The 21,684-nt window shown below is 45.2% G+C and overlaps 1 protein-coding gene across 1 annotated transcript in view; it reads left to right on the top strand.

Moving 5' to 3' along the window:
- The window catches only part of LOC139568420 (glutamate receptor ionotropic, NMDA 2A-like), a 206,020-nt gene that overhangs the window by 94,994 nt on the left and 89,342 nt on the right, over positions 1–21,684 (top strand). The window contains exons 5-7 of the mRNA XM_071390226.1: positions 14,914–15,042; positions 15,229–15,401; positions 20,272–20,568. Of these exons, the coding sequence (XP_071246327.1) occupies positions 14,914–15,042; positions 15,229–15,401; positions 20,272–20,568 (599 nt within the window). The remainder of the gene's footprint in view (positions 1–14,913; positions 15,043–15,228; positions 15,402–20,271; positions 20,569–21,684) is intronic.

Here is a 21,684-nt window from a genome sequence, read left to right as displayed (position 1 = left end):
GTTGGTAAGATGACGTCTCTCTGATATCCAATAGTTCTTCCCGGCTGTCTGGCAGGTCGTAATGTTGGTAAGATGACGTCTCTCTGATATCCAATAGTTCTTCCCGGCTGTCTGGCAGGTCGTAATGTTGGTAAGATGACGTCTCTCTGATATCCAATAGTTCTTCCCGGCTGTCTGGCAGGTCGTAATGTTGGTAAGATGACGTCTCTCTGATATCCAATAGTTCTTCCCGGCTGTCTGGCAGGTCGTAATGTTGGTAAGATGACGTCTCTCTGATATCCAATAGTTCTTCCCGGGTGTCTGGCAGGTCGTAATGTTGGTAAGATGACGTCTCTCTGATATCCAATAGTTCTTCCCGGCTGTCTGGCAGGTCGTAATGTTGGTAAGATGACGTCTCTCTGATATCCAATAGTTCTTCCCGGGTGTCTGGCAGGTCGTAATGTTGGTAAGATGACGTCTCTCTGATATCCAATAGTTCTTCCCGGCTGTTTGGCAGGTCGTAATGTTGGTGAGATGACATCTCTCTGATATCCAATAGTTCTTCCCGGCTGTATGTAATAACACTTAAGATTTTCTGGGCTAACAATGTAACAAATAATACATAGAACAACTAAATACTGCATAGTTACCTAAGGACTCGAAGCGAGGTGACCGTCTCTCTCGGCACCATCTCAACAGTTAGCGTTATGCTAAAGATAGTCAGGATGAGTCTATAGGCAGTCAGTATTATGCTAAAGCTAGTCAGTGTAAGCCAATAGGGACCCTAGTTCTCTCCTCACTTTCACATTTTCTTAATTGGCGTTCTGACAGGAGTGTGTGTGCGACGTGTGTGTGGTTGTGACGGGAGTGTGTGTGTGTGTGTGTGTGCGACGTGTATGTGGGTGTGACGTGAGTGTGTGTACTACTGCTAAAATTATATTATTACTTGGATAGCTACCTCATGTGTGTGTAGTTTCCAGGGTATATATACTTTTTACATTTTTTACATTTATTTAACCTTAATTTAACTAGGCAAGTCAGTTAAGAACAAATTCTTATTTACAATGACGGCCTACCAAAAGGCAAAATGACTCCTGCGGGGACGGGGGCTGGGATAAAAAAATAAATATATATATATATATAGGACAAAACACACATCACAACAAGAGAGACACCATAACACTACATAAAGAGAGACCTAAGACAGCATGGCAGCAACACATGACAACAACATGGTAGCAACACAACATGACAACAACATGGTAGCAACACAACATGACAACAACATGGTAGAAACACAACATGACAACAACATGGTAGCAACACAACATGACAACATGGTAGCAACACAACATGGCAACAACATGGTAGCAACACAACATGACAACATGGTAGCAACACAACATGACAACAACATGGTAGCAACACAACATGACAACAACATGGTAGCAACACAACATGACAACAACATGGTAGCAACACAACATGACAACAACATGGTAGAAACACAACATGACAACATGGTTGAAACACAACATGACAACAACACGGTAGCAACACAACATGACAACAACATGGCAGCAACACATGACAACAACATGGTAGCAACACAACATGGCAACAACATGGTAGCAACACAACATGGTACAAACATGGTAGCAACACAACATGACAACAACATGGTAGCAACACAACATGACAACAACATGGCAGCAACACATGACAACAACATGGTAGCAACACAACATGGCAACAACATGGTAGCAACACAACATGGTACAAACATGGTAGCAACACAACATGACAACAACATGGTAGCAACACAACATGACAACAACATGGTAGAAACACAACATGACAACAACATAGTAGCAACACCACATGACAACAACATGGTAGAAACACAACATGACAACACAGTTGAAACACAACATGACAACAACATGGTAGCAACACATGACAACAACATGGTAGCAACACAACATGACAACAACATGGTAGCAACACAACATGTCAACATCACAACATGGTAGCAACACAACATGACAACAACATGGTAGCAACACAACATGGCAACATCACAACATGGTAGAAACACAACATGACAACAACATGGTAGCAACACAACATGACAACAACATGGTAGCAACACAACATGACAACATGGTAGAAACACAACATGACAACAACATGGTAGCAATACAACATGACAACAACATGGTAGCAACACAACATGGTACAAACATGGTAGCAACACAACATGACAACAACATGGTAGCAACACAACATGACAACAACATGGTAGTAACACAACATGGCAACATCACAACATGGTAGCAACACAACATGACAATAACATGGTAGAAACACAAAATGACAACAATATGGTAGCAACACAACATAGCAGCAGCACAACATGGTAGAAGCACAAAACATGGTACATACATTTTGGGGCACAGACAACAGCACAAAGGGCAAGAAGGTAGAGACAACAATATGTCACGCAAATCAGCCACAACTGTCAGTGAGAGTGTCCATGATTGAGTCTTTGAACGAAGAGATGGAGATAAAACTGTCCAGTTTCAGTGTGTGTTGCAGCTCGTTCCAGTTGCCGGCTGCAGCGAACTGAAAAGACGAGCGACCCAGGGATATGTGTGCTTTGGGGACCTTTAACAGAATGTGACTGGCACAATAACTGATGGATTAAGTCATCCTCTAGGTATGTGTGATTTTACGTAGGGCTGTCTGTCTGCTCTGGCAGGGGTTGTATTGATAAGTTATTAATGATTCATGTTCTCGGGCTGTCTGTCTGCTCTGGCAGGGGTTGTGTTGATAAGTTATTAATGATTCATGTTCTCGGGCTGTCTGTCTACTCTGGCAGGGGTTGTGTTGATAAGTTATTAATGATTCATGTTCTCGGGCTGTCTGTCTGCTCTGGCAGGGGTTGTGTTGATAAGTTATTAATGATTCATGTTCTCGGGCTGTCTGTCTACTCTGGCAGGGGTTGTGTTGATAAGTTATTAATGATTCATGTTCTCGGGCTGTCTGTCTGCTCTGGCAGGGGTTGTGTTGATAAGTTATTAATAATTCATGTTCTCGGGCTGTCTGTCTGCTCTGGCAGGGGTTGTGTTGATAAGTTATTAATGATTCATGTTCTCGGGCTGTCTGTCTGCTCTGGCAGGGGTTGTGTTGATAAGTTATTAATGATTCATGTTCTCGGGCTGTCTGTCTGCTCTGGCAGGGGTTGTGTTGATAAGTTATTAATGATTCATGTACCCGGGCTGTCTGTCTGCTCTGGCAGGGGTTGTGTTGATAAGTTATTAATGATTAATGTACCCGGGCTGTCTGTCTGCTCTGGCAGGGGTTGTGTTGATAAGTTATTAATGATTAATGTTCCCGGGCTGTCTGTCTGCTCTGGCAGGGGTTGTGTTGATAAGTTATTAATGATTCATGTTCTCGGGCTGTCTGTCTGCTCTGGCAGGGGTTGTGTTGATAAGTTATTAATGATTCATGTTCTCGGGCTGTCTGTCTGCTCTGGCAGGGGTTGTGTTGATAAGTTATTAATGATTCATGTTCTCGGGCTGTCTGTCTGCTCTGGCAGGGGTTGTGTTGATAAGTTATTAATGATTCATGTTCTTGGAGAGAGTGTGTTATTTGATGAGAAGATGTAGGTCATTGGTAGTCTCTTCTACTGTCTATAATTGATCATGCATTAGTATACCTATTCCTCCTCTCCTCTCCTCTCCTCTCCTCTCCTCTCCTCTCCTCTCCTCTCCTCTCCTCTCCTCTCCTCTCCTCTCCTCTCCTCTCCTCTCCTCTCCCATCTCTCCTCTCCCATCTCTCCTCTCCCATCTCTCCTCTCCTCTCCCATCTCTCCTCTCCTCTCCTCTCCTCTCCTCTCCTCTCCTCTCCTCTCCTCTCCTCTCCTCTCCTCTCCTCTCCTCTCCTCTCCTCTCCTCTCCTCTCCTCTCCTCTCCTCTCCTCTCCTCTCCTCTCCTCTCCTCTCCTCCTCCTCTCCTCTCCTCTCCTCTCCTTTCCACCTTGAATTGTTTACATGGAGTCCTGGCTTGACGTGAGGTTGACCACACTATGTATTTTCATCATTAGCAAAAGCTATTGGTTTTCTATCCAAAATTGCAAAACAAATTCGATCCATTGAATAAACACAAGAGACGAGCAAAATGGATAAATGGGTGTGGCAGTACCAGGAACAGTGGCATCTAGTGGCCAAAAGCTGGTACTTTCACACTCATTTATGGGGGGTGGGGGGGGGGGGGAATCCATGCTTCACTGAATAATTTCTCTGAACAGGGAGGAAAAGCTGTCTTACATACCACCACAGACCAATGATGGCACTAAAACCGCACTCAATGAGCTGTGTACGGCCATAAGCAAACAGGAAAACGCTCATCCAGAGGCGGCGCTCCTAGTGGCCGGGGACTTTATGCAGGGAAACTTAAAGCAGGAAGCACCACATTTCTATCAGCATGTTAAATGTGCAACCAGAGGGAAAAAAATTATAGACCACCTTTACTCCACACACGGAGATTTGGTAAATCTGACCATAATTCTATCCTCCTGATTCCTGCTTATAAGCAAAAATTAAAGCAGGAAGCACCAGTGACTCGGTCAATAAGAAAGTGGTCAGATGAAGCAGATGGTAAGCTACAGGACTGTTTTGCTAGCACAGACCAATGGCATTGAGGAGTACACCACATCAGTGACTGGCTTTATCAATAAGTGCATCGAAGACGTCGTCCCCACAGTGACTGTACGTACATTCCCCAACCAGAAGCCATGGATTACAGGCTACATTCGCACTGAGCTAAAGGGTAGAGCTGCCACTTTCAAGGAGCGGGACTCTAACCTGGAAGCTTATAAGAAATCATGCTATGCTCTCCAACGAACCATCAAACAGGCAAAGCGTTAATACAGTACTAAGATCTAATTGTACTACACCAGGCCTGACGCTCGTTGGATGTGGCAGGGCCTGCAAACTATTACAGACAACAAAGGGAAGCACAGCCGAGAGCTGCACAGTGACATGAGCCAACCAGACGAGCTAAATACTCGCTTCGAGGCAAGTAACACTGAAACATACATGAGAGCATCAGCTGTTCTGGATGACTGTGTAAGCATGCTCTCCGCAGCCGATGTGAGTAAGACCTTTAAACATGTCAACATTCACAAGGCCGCTGGGCCAGACGGATTACCAGGACGTGTACTCCGAGCATGAGCTGATCAACTGGCATGTGTCTTCACTGACATTTTCAACTTCTCCCTGTCTGAGACTGTAATACCAGCATGTTTCAAGCAGACCACCATAGTCCCTGTGCCCAAGAACACAAAGGTAACCTTCCTAAATGACTACCGACCCGTAGCACTCACGTCTGTAGCCATGACATGCTTTGAAAGGCTGGTCATGGCTCACATCAACACCATTATCCCAGAAGCCCTAGACCCAGTCCAATTTGCATACCGCACCAACAGATCCACAGATGATGCAATCTCTATTGAACTCCACACTGCCCTTTCCCACCTGGACAAAAGGGAAACCTATGTGAGAATGCTATTCATTGACTACAGCTCAGTGTTCAACACCAGGACTTCCTGACGGGCCTCCCCCAGGTTGTAAGGGTAGGTAACTACACATCCGCCACGCTGATCCTCAACACGGGGGCCCCTCAGGGGTGCGTGTTCAGTCCCCTCCTGTATTCCCTGTTCACTCATGACTGCACGGCTAGGCACGACTCCAACACCATCATTAAGTTTGCTGATGACACAACAGTGGAAGGCCTGTTCACAGATAACGATGAGACATTCTATAGGGAGGAGGTCAGAGACCTGACCGTGTGGTGCCAGAATAACAACCTCTCTCCCTCAACGTGATCAAGACAAAGGAGATGATTGTGGACTACAGGAAAAAGAGGACCGAGCACGCCCCCATTCTCATCGACGGGGCTGTAGTGGAGCAGGTTGAGAGCTTCAAGTTCCTTGGCGTCCACATCACCAACAAACTAACATGGTGCAAGCACACCAAGACAGTCGTGAAGAGGGCACGACAAAGCCTATTCCCTCTCAGGAGACTGAAAAGATTTGGCATGTGTCCTCAGATCCTTAAAAGATTTTACAGCTGCACCATCGAGAGCATTCTGATGGGTTGCATCACTGCCTGGTATGGCAACTGCTCGGCCACCGACTGCAAGGCACTACAGAGGGTAGTGCGAACGGCCCAGTGCATCACTGGGGCCAAGCTTCCTGCCATCCAGGACCTCTATACCAGGCGGTGTCAGAGGAAGGCCCTAAAAATTGTCAAAGACTCCAGCCACCCTAGTCATAGACTGTTCTCTCTGCTACCGCACGGCAAGCGGTACTGGAACGCCAAGTCTAGGTCCAAGATGCTTCTAAACAGCTTCTACCCCCAAGCCATAAGACTCCTGAACAGCTAATCAAATGGCTACCCAGACTATTTGTATTGCCCTCCCCCCCAACGCTGCTGCTACTCTCTGTTATTATCTATGCATAGCCACTTTAATAATTCTACCTACATGTACATAAAGACCTCAATTACCTCGACACCGGTGCCCCTGCATATTGACACATTGACTCTGTACCGGTGCTCCTGCATATTGACACATTGACTCTGTACCGGTACCCTGCATATTGACACATTGACTCTGTACCGGTACCCTGCATATTGACACATTGACTCTGTACCGGTACCCCTGCATATTGACACATTGACTCTGTACCGGTACCCCTGCATATTGACACATTGACTCTGTACCGGTACCCCTGCATATTGACACATTGACTCTGTACTGGTACCCCTGCATATTGACTCTGTACCGGTACCCCTGCATATTGACACATTGACTCTGTACCGGTACCCCTGCATATTGACACATTGACTCTGTACCGGTACCCCTGCATATTGACACATTGACTCTGTACCGGTACCCCTGCATATTGACACATTGACTCTGTACCGGTACCTCTGCATATTGACACATTGACTCTCTACCGGTACCCCTGCATATTGACACATTGACTCTGTACCGGTACCCCTGCATATTGACACATTGACTCTGTACCGGTACCCCTGCATATTGACACATTGACTCTGTACCGGTGCCCCTGCATATTGACACATTGACTCTGTACCGGTACCCCTGCATATTGACACATTGACTCTGTACCGGTACCCCTGCATATTGACACATTGACTCTGTACCGGTACCCCTGCATATTGACACATTGACTCTGTACCGGTACCCCTGCATATTGACACATTGACTCTGTACCGGTGCTCCTGCATATTGACACATTGACTCTGTACCGGTGCTCCTGCATATTGACACATTGACTCTGTACCGGTACCCCTGCATATTGACTCTGTACCGGTACCCTGCATATTGACACATTGACTCTGTACCGGTACCCCTGCATATTGACTCTGTACCGGTACCCCTGCATATTGACACATTGACTCTGTACCGGTACCCTGCATATTGACACATTGACTCTGTACCGGTACCCCTGCATATTGACACATTGACTCTGTACCGGTACCCCTGCATATTGACACATTGACTCTGTACCGGTACCCTGCATATTGACTCTGTTCCGGTACCCCTGCATAGTGACACATTGATTTTGTTCCGGTACCCCTGCATATTGACTCTGTACCGGTACCCTGCAAATTGACACATTGACTCTGTACCGGTACCCCCTGTATATAGCCTCCACATTGACTCTGTACTTGATTTGAAAACCACCAGATTCATAGGGAGTACATTAGAAAGTATGAAGAAGCAATACTCGAAGCCGTTGCTCCGTACTACTTGTCAGACATTGTGGACTGATATTGTATACTGGTTGTTGGGGTGGTGTGGACTGACACTGTATACTGGTTGTTGGGGTGGTGGGGACTAATATTGTATACAGATTGTTGGGTTGGTGGGGACTGATATTGTATACTGATTGTTGGGGTGGTGGGGACTGATACTGTATCCTGGTTGTTGGGGTGGTGGGGACTGATACTGTATACTGGTTGTTGGGGTGGTGGGGACTGATACTGTATCCTGGTTGTTGGGGTGGTGGGGACTGATATTGTATACTGATTGTTGGGGTGGTGGGGACTGATACTGTGTCCTGGTTGTTGGGGTGGTGGGGACTGATACTGTATACTGGTTGTTGGGGTGGTGGGGACTGATACTGTATACTGGTTGTTGGGGTGGTGGGGACTGATACTGTATACTGGTTGGTGGGGTGGTGGGGACTGATACTGTATACTGGTTGTTGGGGTGGTGGGGACTGATACTGTATACTGGTTGGTGGGGTGGTGGGGACTGATACTGTATACTGGTTGTTGGGGTGGTGGGGACTGATACTGTATACTGGTTGGTGGGGTGGTGGGGACTGATACTGTATACTGGTTGTTGGGGTGGTGGGGACTGATACTGTATACTGGTTGGTGGGGTGTCTTCCTCAATGGAAGGAAGAAGACTGGTCCTAATCGGATGGTGTTATATTATTCTTCATGTCTTCCTCAATGGAAGGAAGAAGACTGGTCCTAATCGGATGGTGTTATATTATTCTTCATGTCTTCCTCAATGGAAGGAAGAAGACTGGTCCTAATCGGATGGTGTTATATTATTCTTCATGTCTTCCTCAATGGAAGGAAGAAGACTGGTCCTAATCGGATGGTGTTATATTAGTCTTCATGTCTTCCTCAATGGAAGGAAGAAGACTGGTCCTAATCGGATGGTGTTATATTAGTCTTCATGTCTTCCTCAATGGAAGGAAGAAGACTGGTCCTAATCGGATGGTGTTATATTATTCATTCTTCATGTCTTCCTCAATGGAAGGAAGAAGACTGGTCCTAATCGGATGGTGTTATATTATTCTTCATGTCTTCCTCAATGGAAGGAAGAAGACTGGTCCTAATCGGATGGTGTTATATTATTCATTCTTCATGTCTTCCTCAATGGAAGGAAGAAGACTGGTCCTAATCGGATGGTGTTATATTATTCTTCATGTCTTCCTCAATGGAAGGAAGAAGACTGGTCCTAATCGGATGGTGTTATATTAGTCTTCATGTCTTCCTCAATGGAAGGAAGAAGACTGGTCCTAATCGGATGGTGTTATATTATTCATTCTTCATGTCTTCCTCAATGGAAGGAAGAAGACTGGTCCTAATCGGATGGTGTTATATTATTCTTCATGTCTTCCTCAATGGAAGGAAGAAGACTGGTCCTAATCGGATGGTGTTATATTATTCATTCTTCATGTCTTCCTCAATGGAAGGAAGAAGACTGGTCCTAATCGGATGGTGTTATATTATTCTTCATGTCTTCCTCAATGGAAGGAAGAAGACTGGTCCTAATCGGATGGTGGGTTCTATAATAATGAATATTATCTGAATCCTATCAATTAAAATGGCCAATGTGGGTGCAATCAGTTCGCTTAAATTCAAAATAAATTACAACAAAATAATGTTTCAGAAATGCTAATCTGATATCTTTCTAACGACAGAAACGATTTCAGAACTATCTGTGATGGTGGGTGTCATGGCCGGCTAAAAGGACATGGAACGACTCGTAGGCTGTGAACCAGGTTTAATGTAATCAAATTGGTGCTGGGTCGGAAGTAAACCTTTACACCGTGTTTGTGCTGCGTCGGAAGCCTGATTTGGGCTGTGGTTGTTTATGATTTACATTATGTCACAACTTTGAAACTCTGCCCTCAACTACCCCCCCCTCCACTCTCCCCCCTCTTTCTCTCGTTCTCTCTCTCTCTCTTTCCCGCCATTTCTCTCTCCCATTCTCTCTCAATTCAATTAAAAGGGCTTTATTGGCATGGGAAACATATGTTAACATTGCCAACGCAAGTGAAGTAGATAATAAACAAAAGCGAAATAATCAATAAAAAATGAAGAGTAAACAATACACTCACAAGTTTCAAAGGAATATAGACATTTCAAATGTGATATTATGGCTGTGTACAGTGTTATAACTCTGTGTAGGAGTAGTAACATCAGCAGTGTAGATATCTCCACTGTAGCTGGAACTCTGTGTAGGAGTAGTAACATCAGCAGTGTAGATAGCTCTACTGTAGCTGGAACTCTGTGTAGGAGTAGTAACATCAGTAGTGTAGATATCTCTACTGTAGCTGGACCTCTGTGTAGGAGTAGTAACATCAGTAGTGTAGATATCTCTACTGTAGCTGGAACTCTGTGTAGGAGTAGTAACATCAGTAGTGTAGATATCTCTACTGTAGCTGGAACTCTGTCTAGGAGTAGTAACATCAGTAGTGTAGATATCTCTACTGTAGCTGGAACTCTGTGTAGGAGTAGTAACATCAGCAGTGTAGATATCTCTACTGTAGCTATAACTCTGTGTAGGAGTAGTAACATCAGTAGTGTAGATATCTCTACTGTAGCTGGACCTCTGTGTAGGAGTAGTAACATCAGCAGTGTAGATATCTCTACTGTAGCTGGAACTCTGTGTAGGAGTAGTAACATCAGTAGTATCATTGTCTCTACTGTAGCTGGAACTCTGTGTAGGAGTAGTAACATCAGCAGTGTAGATATCTCTACTGTAGCTGGACCTATGTGTAGGAGTAGTAACATCAGTAGTGTAGATATCTCTACTGTAGCTGGAACTCTGTGTAGGAGTAGTAACATCAGCAGTGTAGATATCTATACTGTAGCTAGAACTCTGTGTAGGAGTAGTAACATCAGTAGTGTAGATATCTCTACTGTAGCTGGACCTCTGTGTAGGAGTAGTAACATCAGCAGTGTAGATATCTCTACTGTAGCTGGAACTCTGTGTAGGAGTAGTAACATCAGTAGTATCATTGTCTCTACTGTAGCTGGAACTCTGTGTAGGAGTAGTAACATCAGCAGGGTAGATATCTCTACTGTAGCTGGAACTCTGTGTAGGAGTAGTAACATCAGTAGTGTAGATATCTCTACTGTAGCTGGACCTATGTGTAGGAGTAGTAACATCAGTAGTGTAGATATCTCTACTGTAGCTGGAACTCTGTGTAGGAGTAGTAACATCAGTAGTGTAGATATCTCTACTGTAGCTGGACCTCTGTGTAGGAGTAGTAACATCAGTAGTGTAGATATCTCTACTGTAGCTGGAACTCTGTGTAGGAGTAGTAACATCAGTAGTGTAGATATCTCTACTGTAGCTGGAACTCTGTGTAGGAGTAGTAATTATATATAGTAGTAGTTATTTGCACAAATAGTTAAAGTACAAAAGGGAAAATAAATAAACATAATTATGAGGTGTATTTGCAGTGGTGATTGTCCTTCACCGGTTGCCCTTTTCTTGTGGCATAAGGTCACAAATCTTGCTGCTGTGATCCATACTGTGGTATTTCACCCAGTAGATACGGGAGTTTACCAAAATGTGATTTGTGTCTCTAATATGGTCATACATTTGGCAGGAGGTAGGAAGTGCAGCTCAGTTTCCACTTCATTTTGTGGGCAGTGTGCACATAGCCTATTTTCTCTTTAAAGCCAGGTCTGCCTACGGCGGCCTTTCTCAATAGCAAGCCCATGCTCACTGAGTCTGTACATAGTCAAAGATTTTCCTTATTTTGGGTCAGTCACAGTGGTCAGGTATTCTGCCACTGTATATTCTCTGTTTAGGGCCAAATAACATTCCAGTTTGCTCTGTTTTTTGGTAAATTCTTTCCAATGTGTCAAGTAATTATCTTTTTGTTTTCTCATAATTTGGTTGGGTCTAATTGTGTTGCTGTTGCTGTCCTGTGGCTCTGTAGGGTCTGTTTGTGTTTGTGAACAGGGCCCCAGGACCAGCATGCTTAGGGGACTCTTCTCCAGGTTCACCTCTCTGTAGGTGATGGCTTTGTTATGGAAGGTTTGGGAATAGCTTCATTTTAGGTAGTTGTAGAATTTAACAGCTCTTTTCCGGATTTTGATAATTAACGGATATCGGCCTAATTTTGCTCTGCATGAATTATTTGGTGTTTTACGTTGTACATGGAGGATATTTTAGCAGAATTCTGCCCTCTTTCTCCCTTTGTCTCTCTCTGGTTAGGTGAAGAATATTATATTGGCAGAGTGAGGTAGTTAAATGAGGCATCATGTTAGTCAGCCTAAAGACAGGAAGCTGGAACCTAATGTGATGTGGGATACAGAGAGAGAGATGGAGAGAGGAGAGGAGAGAGAGAGAGAGATGGAGAGAGAGATGGAGAGAGGAGAGAGAGATGGAGAGAGAAGAGGAGAGAGAGATGGAGAGAGGAGAGGAGAGATGTAGAGAGAGATGGAGAGAGGAGAGGAGAGGAGAGAGATATGTAGAGAGAGATGGAGAGACGAGAGGAGAGAGAGATGGAGAGAGGAGAGAGAGATGAACAGAGGTAGAGAAGCTGAAGCTAAAATGATGACGAGAGAGATGGAGAGAGACAGACAGAGAGAGAGAGATGGAGAGAGACAGACAGAGAGAGAGAGATGGAGAGAGACAGACAGAGAGAGAGAGATGGAGAGAGACAGACAGAGAGAGAGAGATGGAGAGAGACAGACAGAGAGAGAGAGATGGAGAGAGACAGACAGAGAGAGAGAGATGGAGAGAGACAGACAGAGAGAGAGAGATGGAGAGAGACAGACAGAGAGAGAGAGATGGAGAGAGACAGACAGAGAGAGAGAGATGGAGAGAGACAGACAGAGAGAGAGAGATGGAGAGAGACAGACAGAGAGAGAGAGATGGAGAGAGACAGACAGAGAGAGAGAGATGGAGAGAGACAGACAGAGAGAGAGAGATGGAGAGAGACAGACAGAGAGAGAGAGATGGAGAGAGACAGACAGAGAGAGAGAGATGGAGAGAGACAGACAGAGAGAGAGAGATGGAGAGAGACAGACAGAGAGAGATGGAGATGAGGAGAGTAGATGTTACTACTCCTACACAGAGTTCCAGCTACAGTAGAGATATTGATACTACTAATGTTACTAGAGAGTGGAGAGAGAGAGTGGAGAGAGAGAGTGGCAGGGAGAGAGAGAATTAGGGAGATTCATGTTGTGAAGTACTGTTGCTGTTCCTCCTCTCCATTTTTTATTTATTTTTATAAATTTTATCCCCTTTTTCTCCCCAATTTTCGTGGTATCCAATCGCTAGTAATTACTATCTTGTCTCATCGCTACAACTCCCGTACGGGCTCGGGAGTGACGAAGGTCGAAAGCCATGCGTCCTCCGAAGCACAACCCAACCAAGCCGCACTGCTTCTTAACACAGCGCGCCTCCAACCCGGAAGCCAGCCGCACCAATGTGTCGGAGGAAACAACGTGCACTCGCCCCCCTTGGTTAGCGCGCACTGCGCCCGGCCCGCCACAGGAGTCGCTGGAGCGCGATGAAACAAGGATATCCCTACCGGCCAAACCCTCCCTAACCCGGACGACGCTATGCCAATTGTGCATCGCCCCACGGACCTCCCGGTCGCGGCCGGCTGCGACAGAGCCTGGGCGCGAACCCAGAGACTCTGGTGGCGCAGCTAGCAGTGCGATGCAGTGCTCTAGACCACTGCGCCACCCGGGAGGCCTCCTCTCCATTTTTAATCACCTCTCTCTTCTTCTCCTCCATATGTAATCACCAGGCCCTCTCTCTACCTCCTCTCCATATGTAATCACCAGGCCCTCTCTCCTCCTCTCCATATGTAATCACCAGGCCCTCTCTCTACCTCCTCTCCATATGTAATCACCAGGCCCTCTCTCTACCTCCTCTCCATATGTAATCACCAGGCCCTCTCTCTACCTCCTCTCCATATGTAATCACCAGGCCCTCTCTCTACCTCCTCTCCATATGTAATCACCAGGCCCTCTCTCTACCTCCTCTCCATATGTAATCACCAGGCCCTCTCTCTACCTCCTCTCCATATGTAATCACCAGGCCCTCTCTCTCTACCTCCTCTCCATATGTAATCACCAGGCCCTCTCTCTACCTCCTCTCCATATGTAATCACCAGGCCCTCTCTCTACCTCCTCTCCATATGTAATCACCAGGCCCTCTCTCTACCTCCTCTCCATATGTAATCACCAGGCCCTCTCTCTACCTCCTCTCCATATGTAATCACCAGGCCCTCTCTCTACCTCCTCTCCATATGTAATCACCAGGCCCTCTCTCTACCTCCTCTCCATATGTAATCACCAGGCCCTCTCTCCTCCTCTCCATATGTAATCACCAGGCCCTCTCTCTACCTCCTCTCCATATGTAATCACCAGGCCCTCTCTCTACCTCCTCTCCATATGTAATCACCAGGCCCTCTCTCTACCTCCTCTCCATATGTAATCACCAGGCCCTCTCTCTACCTCCTCTCCATATGTAATCACCAGGCCCTCTCTCTACCTCCTCTCCATATGTAATCACCAGGCCCTCTCTCTACCTCCTCTCCATATGTAATCACCAGGCCCTCTCTCTCTACCTCCTCTCCATATGTAATCACCAGGCCCTCTCTCTACCTCCTCTCCATATGTAATCACCAGGCCCTCTCTCTCTACCTCCTCTCCATATGTAATCACCAGGCCCTCTCTCTACCTCCTCTCCATATGTAATCACCAGGCCCTCTCTCTACCTCCTCTCCATATGTAATCACCAGGCCCTCTCTCTCTACCTCCTCTCCATATGTAATCACCAGGCCCTCTCTCTACCTCCTCTCTCCATACTCCTCCTCTTGTCTCCTCTCTTCTACCTCTCTTTCTACTGAGATTAGCTTTCTCCTTCTGAGACATGCCTGGTAACATGTCCTTTCCCTTCTCCCTCTCTCCCCAACTCCCTCCCTCCCTCTCTCCCCCTCCCCCCTCTCTCCACCTCCCTCCCTCTCTCCCCCTCCCCCCTCTCTCCACCCCCTCCCGCTCTCCACCTCCCTCCCTCTCTCCACCTCCCTCCCTCTCCCCCCCTATCTCTCCCTCCCCAGGATGTGAAGTCTACGTTCTACCAGTTTGGAGCGTCTCTGATGCAGGAGGCTTTACTGATGATGAACATTATGGAGGAATATGACTGGCACATCTTCTCTATAGTCACCTCTAAGTTCCCCGGGTACCAGGTACACACACACACACACACACACACACACACACACACACACACACACACACACACACACACACACACACACACACACACACACACACACACACACACACACACACACACACACACACACACACACACACACACACACACACACACACACACACACCAGTAACCGTTGTGTCTGTCCTGTCCGTAGGAGTTTATAAATGTCCTGCGTGTGACGGTGGACCACAGCTTTGTGCGTTGGGACCTTCAGAGTGTTGTAACGCTGGACGCTGTGGACGGAGACGCCAACTCTAAAGCTCATATCCAGCTGAAGAGGATCCAGAGTCCTGTTATACTGTTATACTGCTCCAAGGAAGAGGCTAGGTACTAGAGGCTGTTATACTGTTATACTGCTCCAAGGAAGAGGCTAGGTACTAGAGGCTGTTATACTGTTATACTGCTCCAAGGAAGAGACTAGGTACTAGAGGCTGTTATACTGTTGTACTGCTCCAAGGAAGAGGCTAGGTACTAGAGGCTGTTTTACTGTTATACTGCTCCAAGGAAGAGGCTAGGTACTAGAGGCTGTTATACTGTTATACTGTTATACTGCTCCTAGGAAGAGGCTATGTACTAGAGGCTGTTATACTGTTATACTGCTCCAAGGAAGAGGCTAGGTACTAGAGGCTGTTATACTGTTATACTGCTCCAAGGAAGAGGCTAGGTACTAGAGGCTGTTATACTGTTATACTGCTCCAAGGAAGAGGCTAGGTACTAGAGGCTGTTATACTGTTATACTGCTCCAAGGAAGAGGCTAGTTACTAGAGGCTGTTATACTGTTATACTGCTCCAAGGAAGAGGCTAGGTACTAGAGAGTGTTATACTGTTATTCTGCTCCAAGGAAGAGGCTAGGTACTAGAGGCTGTTATACTGTTATACTACTCCAAGGAAGAGGCTAGGTACTAGAGGCTGTTATACTGTTATACTGTTATACTGTTATACTGTTATACTGTTATACTGCTATACTGCTCCAAGGAAGAGGCTAGGTACTAGAGGCTGTTATACTGTTATACTGTTATACTGTTATACTGTTATACTGTTATACTGTTATACTGCTATACTGCTCCAAGGAAGAGGCTAGGTACTAGAGGCTGTTATACTGTTATACTGTTATACTGCTCCAAGGAAGAGGCTAGGTACTAGAGGCTGTTATACTGTTATACTGCTCCAAGGAAGAGACTAGGTACTAGAGGCTGTTATACTGTTATACTGTGATACTGCTCCAAGGAAGAGGCTAGGTACTAGAGGCTGTTATACTGTTATACTGCTCCAAGGAAGAGGCTAGGTACTAGAGGCTGTTATACTGTTATACTGCTCCTAGGAAGAGGCTAGGTACTAGAGGCTGTTATACTGTTATACTGCTCCAAGGAAGAGGCTAGGTACTAGAGGCTGTTATACTGTTATACTGTTATACTGTTATACTGTTATACTGTTATACTGTTATACTGTTATACTGTTATACTGTTATACTGCTCCAAGGAAGAGGCTAGGTACTAGAGGCTGTTATACTGTTATACTGTTATACTGTTATACTGTTATACTGTTATACTGTTATACTGTTATACTGCTCCAAGGAAGAGGCAAGGTACTAGAGGCTGTTATACTGTTATACTGTTATACTACTCCAAGGAAGAGGCTAGGTACTAGAGGCTGTTATACTGTTATACTGCTCCAAGGAAGAGGCTAGGTACTAGAGTCTGTTATACTGTTATACTGTTATACTGCTCCAAGGAAGAGGCTACGTACTAGAGGCTGTTATACTGTTATACTGCTCCAAGGAAGAGGCTAGGTACTAGAGGCTGTTATACTGTTATACTGCTCCAAGGAAGAGGCTAGGTACTAGAGGCTGTTATACTGTTATACTGCTCCTAGGAAGAGACTAGGTACTAGAGGCTGTTATACTGTTATACTGCTCCAAGGAAGAGGCTAGGTACTAGAGGCTGTTATACTGTTATACTGCTCCAAGGAAGAGCCTAGGTACTAGAGACTGTTATACTGTTATACTGCTCCAAGGAAGAGGCTAGGTACTAGAGGCTGTTATACTGTTATACTGCTCCAAGAAAGAGACTAGGTACTAGAGGCTGTTATACTGTTATACTGCTCCAAGGAAGAGGCTAGGTACTAGAGGCTGTTATACTGTTATACTGTTATACTGCTCCAAGGAAGAGGCTAGGTACTAGAGGCTGTTATACTGTTGTACTGCTCCAAGGAAGAGGCTAGGTACTAGAGGCTGTTATACTGTTATACTGCTCCAAGGAAGAGGCTAGGTACTAGAATCTGTTATACTGTTATACTGCTCCTAGGAAGAGGCTAGGTACTAGAGGCTGTTATATTGTTATACTGTTATACTGCTCCTAGGAAGAGACTAGGTACTAGAGGCTGTTATACTGTTATACTGTTATACTGTTATACTGTTATACTGCTCCAAGGAAGAGGCTAGGTACTAGAGGCTGTTATACTGTTATACTGCTCCAAGAAATAGACTAGGTACTAGAGGCTGTTATACTGTTATACTGCTCCAAGGAAGAGCCTAGGTACTAGAGACTGTTATACTGTTATACTGCTCCAAGGAAGAGGCTAGGTACTAGAGGCTGTTATACTGTTATACTGCTCCAAGAAAGAGACTAGGTACTAGAGGCTGTTATACTGTTATACTGCTCCAAGGAAGAGGCTAGGTACTAGAGGCTGTTATACTGTTATACTGTTATACTGCTCCAAGGAAGAGGCTAGGTACTAGAGGCTGTTATACTGTTGTCCTGCTCCAAGGAAGAGGCTAGGTACTAGAGGCTGTTATACTGTTATACTGCTCCAAGGAAGAGGCTAGGTACTAGAATCTGTTATACTGTTATACTGCTCCTAGGAAGAGGCTAGGTACTAGAGGCTGTTATATTGTTATACTGTTATACTGCTCCTAGGAAGAGACTAGGTACTAGAGGCTGTTATACTGTTATACTGTTATACTGTTATACTGTTATACTGCTCCAAGGAAGAGGCTAGGTACTAGAGGCTGTTATACTGTTATACTGCTCCAAGGAAGAGGCTAGGTACTAGAGACTGTTATACTGTTATACTGCTCCAAGGAAGAGGCTAGGTACTAGAGGCTGTTATACTGTTATACTGCTCCTAGGAAGAGGCTAGGTACTAGAGGCTGTTATACTGTTATACTGTTATACTGCTCCAAGGAAGAGGCTAGGTACTAGAGAATGTTATACTGTTATACTGCTCCAAGGAAGAGGCTAGGTACTAGAGGCTGTTATACTGTTATACTGCTCCAAGAAAGAGACTAGGTACTAGAGGCTGTTATACTGTTATACTGCTCCAAGGAAGAGGCTAGGTACTAGAGGCTGTTATACTGTTATACTGCTCCAAGGAAGAGGCTAGGTACTAGAGGCTGTTATACTGTTATACTGCTCCAAGAAAGAGACTAGGTACTAGAGGCTGTTATACTGTTATACTGCTCCAAGGAAGAGGCTAGGTACTAGAGACTGTTATACTGGTATACTGTTATACTGCTCCAAGGAAGAGGCTAGGTACTAGAGGCTGTTATACTGTTATACTGTTATACTGCTCCAAGGAAGAGGCTAGGTACTAGAGGCTGTTATACTGTTGTACTGCTCCAAGGAAGAGGCTAGGTACTAGAGGCTGTTATACTGTTATACTGCTCCAAGGAAGAGGCTAGGTACTAGAATCTGTTATACTGTTATACTGCTCCTAGGAAGAGGCTAGGTACTAGAGGCTGTTATACTGTTATACTGTTATACTGCTCCTAGGAAGAGACTAGGTACTAGAGGCTGTTATACTGTTATACTGCTCCAAGAAAGAGACTAGGTACTAGAGGCTGTTATACTGTTATACTGCTCCAAGGAAGAGGCTTGGTACTAGAGACAGTTATACCGTTATACTGTTATACTGCTCCAAGGAAGAGGCTAGGTACTAGAGGCTGTTATACTGTTATACTGCTCCAAGGAAGAGGCTAGGTACTAGAGGCTGTTATACTGTTATACTGCTCCAAGGAAGAGGCTAGGTACTAGAGGCTGTTATACTGTTATACTGCTCCAAGGAAGAGACTAGGTACTAGAGGCTGTTATACTGTTATACTGCTCCAAGGAAGAGGCTAGGTACTAGAGGCTGTTATACTGTTATACTGCTCCAAGGAAGAGGCTAGGTACTAGAGGCTGTTATACTGTTATACTGCTCCAAGGAAGAGGCTAGGTACTAGAGGCTGTTATACTGTTATACTGCTCCAAGGAAGAGGCTAGGTACTAGAGGCTGTTATACTGTTATACTGCTCCAAGGAAGAGGCTATGTACTAGAGGCTGTTATACTGTTATACTGCTCCAAGGAAGAGGCTAGGTACTAGAGGCTGTTATACTGTTATACTGCTCCAAGGAAGAGGCTAGGTAATAGAGGCTGTTATACTGTTATACTGTTATACTGCTCCAAGGAAGAGACTAGGTACTAGAGGCTGTTATACTGTTATACTGCTCCAAGGAAGAGGCTAGGTACTAGAGGCTGTTATACTGTTATACTGTTATACTGCTCCAAGGAAGAGGCTAGATAATCATTTAACTGTGTTGATCCTGGATCATCATTTAACTGTGTTGATCCTGGATCATCCTTTATCTGTGTTGATCCTGGATCATCATTTAACTGTGTTGATCCTGGATCATCATTTAACTGTGTTGATCCTGGATCATCATTTAACTGTATTGATCCTGGATCATCATTTAACTGTGTTGATCCTGGATCATCATTTAACTGTGTTGATCCTGGATCATCATTTAACTGTGTTGATCCTGGATAATTATTTAACTGTGTTGATCCTGGATCATCATTTAACTGTGTTGATCCTGGATCATCATTTAACTGTGTTGATCCTGGATCATCATTTAACTGTGTTGATCCTGGATCATCATTTAACTGTGTTGATCCTGGATCATCATTTAGCTGTGTTGATCCAAGAACGTCAATATATTAGTATATAAAGATAATGGGTTCATGAAGATAGCTCAGTCAGGCCGTTTACCATTGTCTACATAATGGAGTAGCTGTCCCTTAGACACCAGTCTGATAGCAGCTGGTTCTGGTCTACTTAGTTCATTGATTTCCATTGAAACAGTACAAATAAGGGAGTGGGATGTCTCACTTCATCTTCCTTCTCCGGTATATTATTCTAAACAATCTGATCCTCCTCCAGGTATATATTGGAAGAGGCCAGGTCTCTGGGTCTGACTGGGTCGGGCTACATCTGGATCGTACCAAGTCTGACCACAGGGAACCCCGACTTCACCCCAGACATCTATCCCCTGGGGATGATCTCTGTGTCCTACAACGAGATGGAGTATCCCCTGGAGAGCCGCCTTAGAGACGGAGTGGGCATCATCGCCACGGCAGCCGTCGCCATGCTGAGGGAAAAGGGGGAGGTGCCAGAACCCCAAGGGAACTGCTACATCCAATCAGAGAAGGGAAAGACTCTGCCCAGCGCCCTGAGAGGGTAAAAGAGGGAGTGGTGTGTGTGTGTCCTATCAAATCAAATAACATTTTATTTGTCACATAATGCCCCACAAAACCCCACAGTGATGAAGTGGAGACAGGTTTTTAGAAATGCATGCAAATGTATTGAAAATGAAATACAGAAATATCTCATTCATGTCAATACTTTGTAGAAGCACCTTTGGCGGAAATTGCATCTTTGAGTCGTCTTGGGTATGTCTGTATCAGCTTTGAGTCGTCTTGGGTATGTCTGTGTCAGTTTTGAGTCGTCTTGGATATGTCTGTATCAGCTTTGAGTCGTCTTGGGTATGTCTGTGTCAGCTTTGAGTCGTCTTGGGTATGTCTGTGTCAGCTTTGAGTCGTCTTGGGTATGTCTGTATCAGCTTTGAGTCGTCTTGGGTATGTCTGTATCAGCTTTGAGTCGTCTTGGGTATGTCTGTGTCAGCTTTGAGTCGTCTTGGGTATGTCTGTGTCAGCTTTGAGTCGTCTTGGGTATGTCTGTGTCAGCTTTGAGTCGTCTTGGGTATGTCTGTGTCAGCTTTGAGTCGTCTTGGGTATGTCTGTATCAGCTTTGAGTCGTCTTGGGTATGTCTGTATCAGCTTTGAGTCGTCTTGGGTATGTCTGTGTCAGCTTTGAGTCGTCTTGGGTATGTCTGTGTCAGCTTTGAGTCGTCTTGGGTATGTCTGTATCAGCTTTGAGTCGTCTTGGGTATGTCTGTGTCAGCTTTGAGTCGTCTCGGGTATGTCTGTATCAGCTTTGAGTCGTCTTGGGTATGTCTGTGTCAGCTTTGAGTCGTCTTGGGTATGTCTGTATCAGCTTTGAGTCGTCTTGGGTATGTCTGCGTCAGTTTTGAGTCGTCTTGGGTATGTCTGTATCAGCTTTGAGTCGTCTTGGGTATGTCTGTATCAGCTTTGAGTCGTCTTGGGTATGTCTGCATCAGCTTTGAGTCGTCTTGGGTATGTCTGTATCAGCTTTGAGTCGTCTTGGGTATGTCTGTATCAGCTTTGAGTCGTCTTGGGTATGTCTGTATCAGCTTTGAGTCGTCTTGGGTATGTCTGTATCAGCTTTGAGTCGTCTTGGGTATGTCTGTACCAGCTTTGAGTCGTCTTGGGTATG

The sequence above is a fragment of the Salvelinus alpinus genome, chromosome 2 (genome assembly GCF_045679555.1).
Source record: "Salvelinus alpinus chromosome 2, SLU_Salpinus.1, whole genome shotgun sequence".
NCBI lineage: Eukaryota > Metazoa > Chordata > Actinopteri > Salmoniformes > Salmonidae > Salvelinus > Salvelinus alpinus.
Note: the sequence above shows the minus strand (reverse complement) of the source record. Positions and strands in the feature narration are given on the sequence as shown.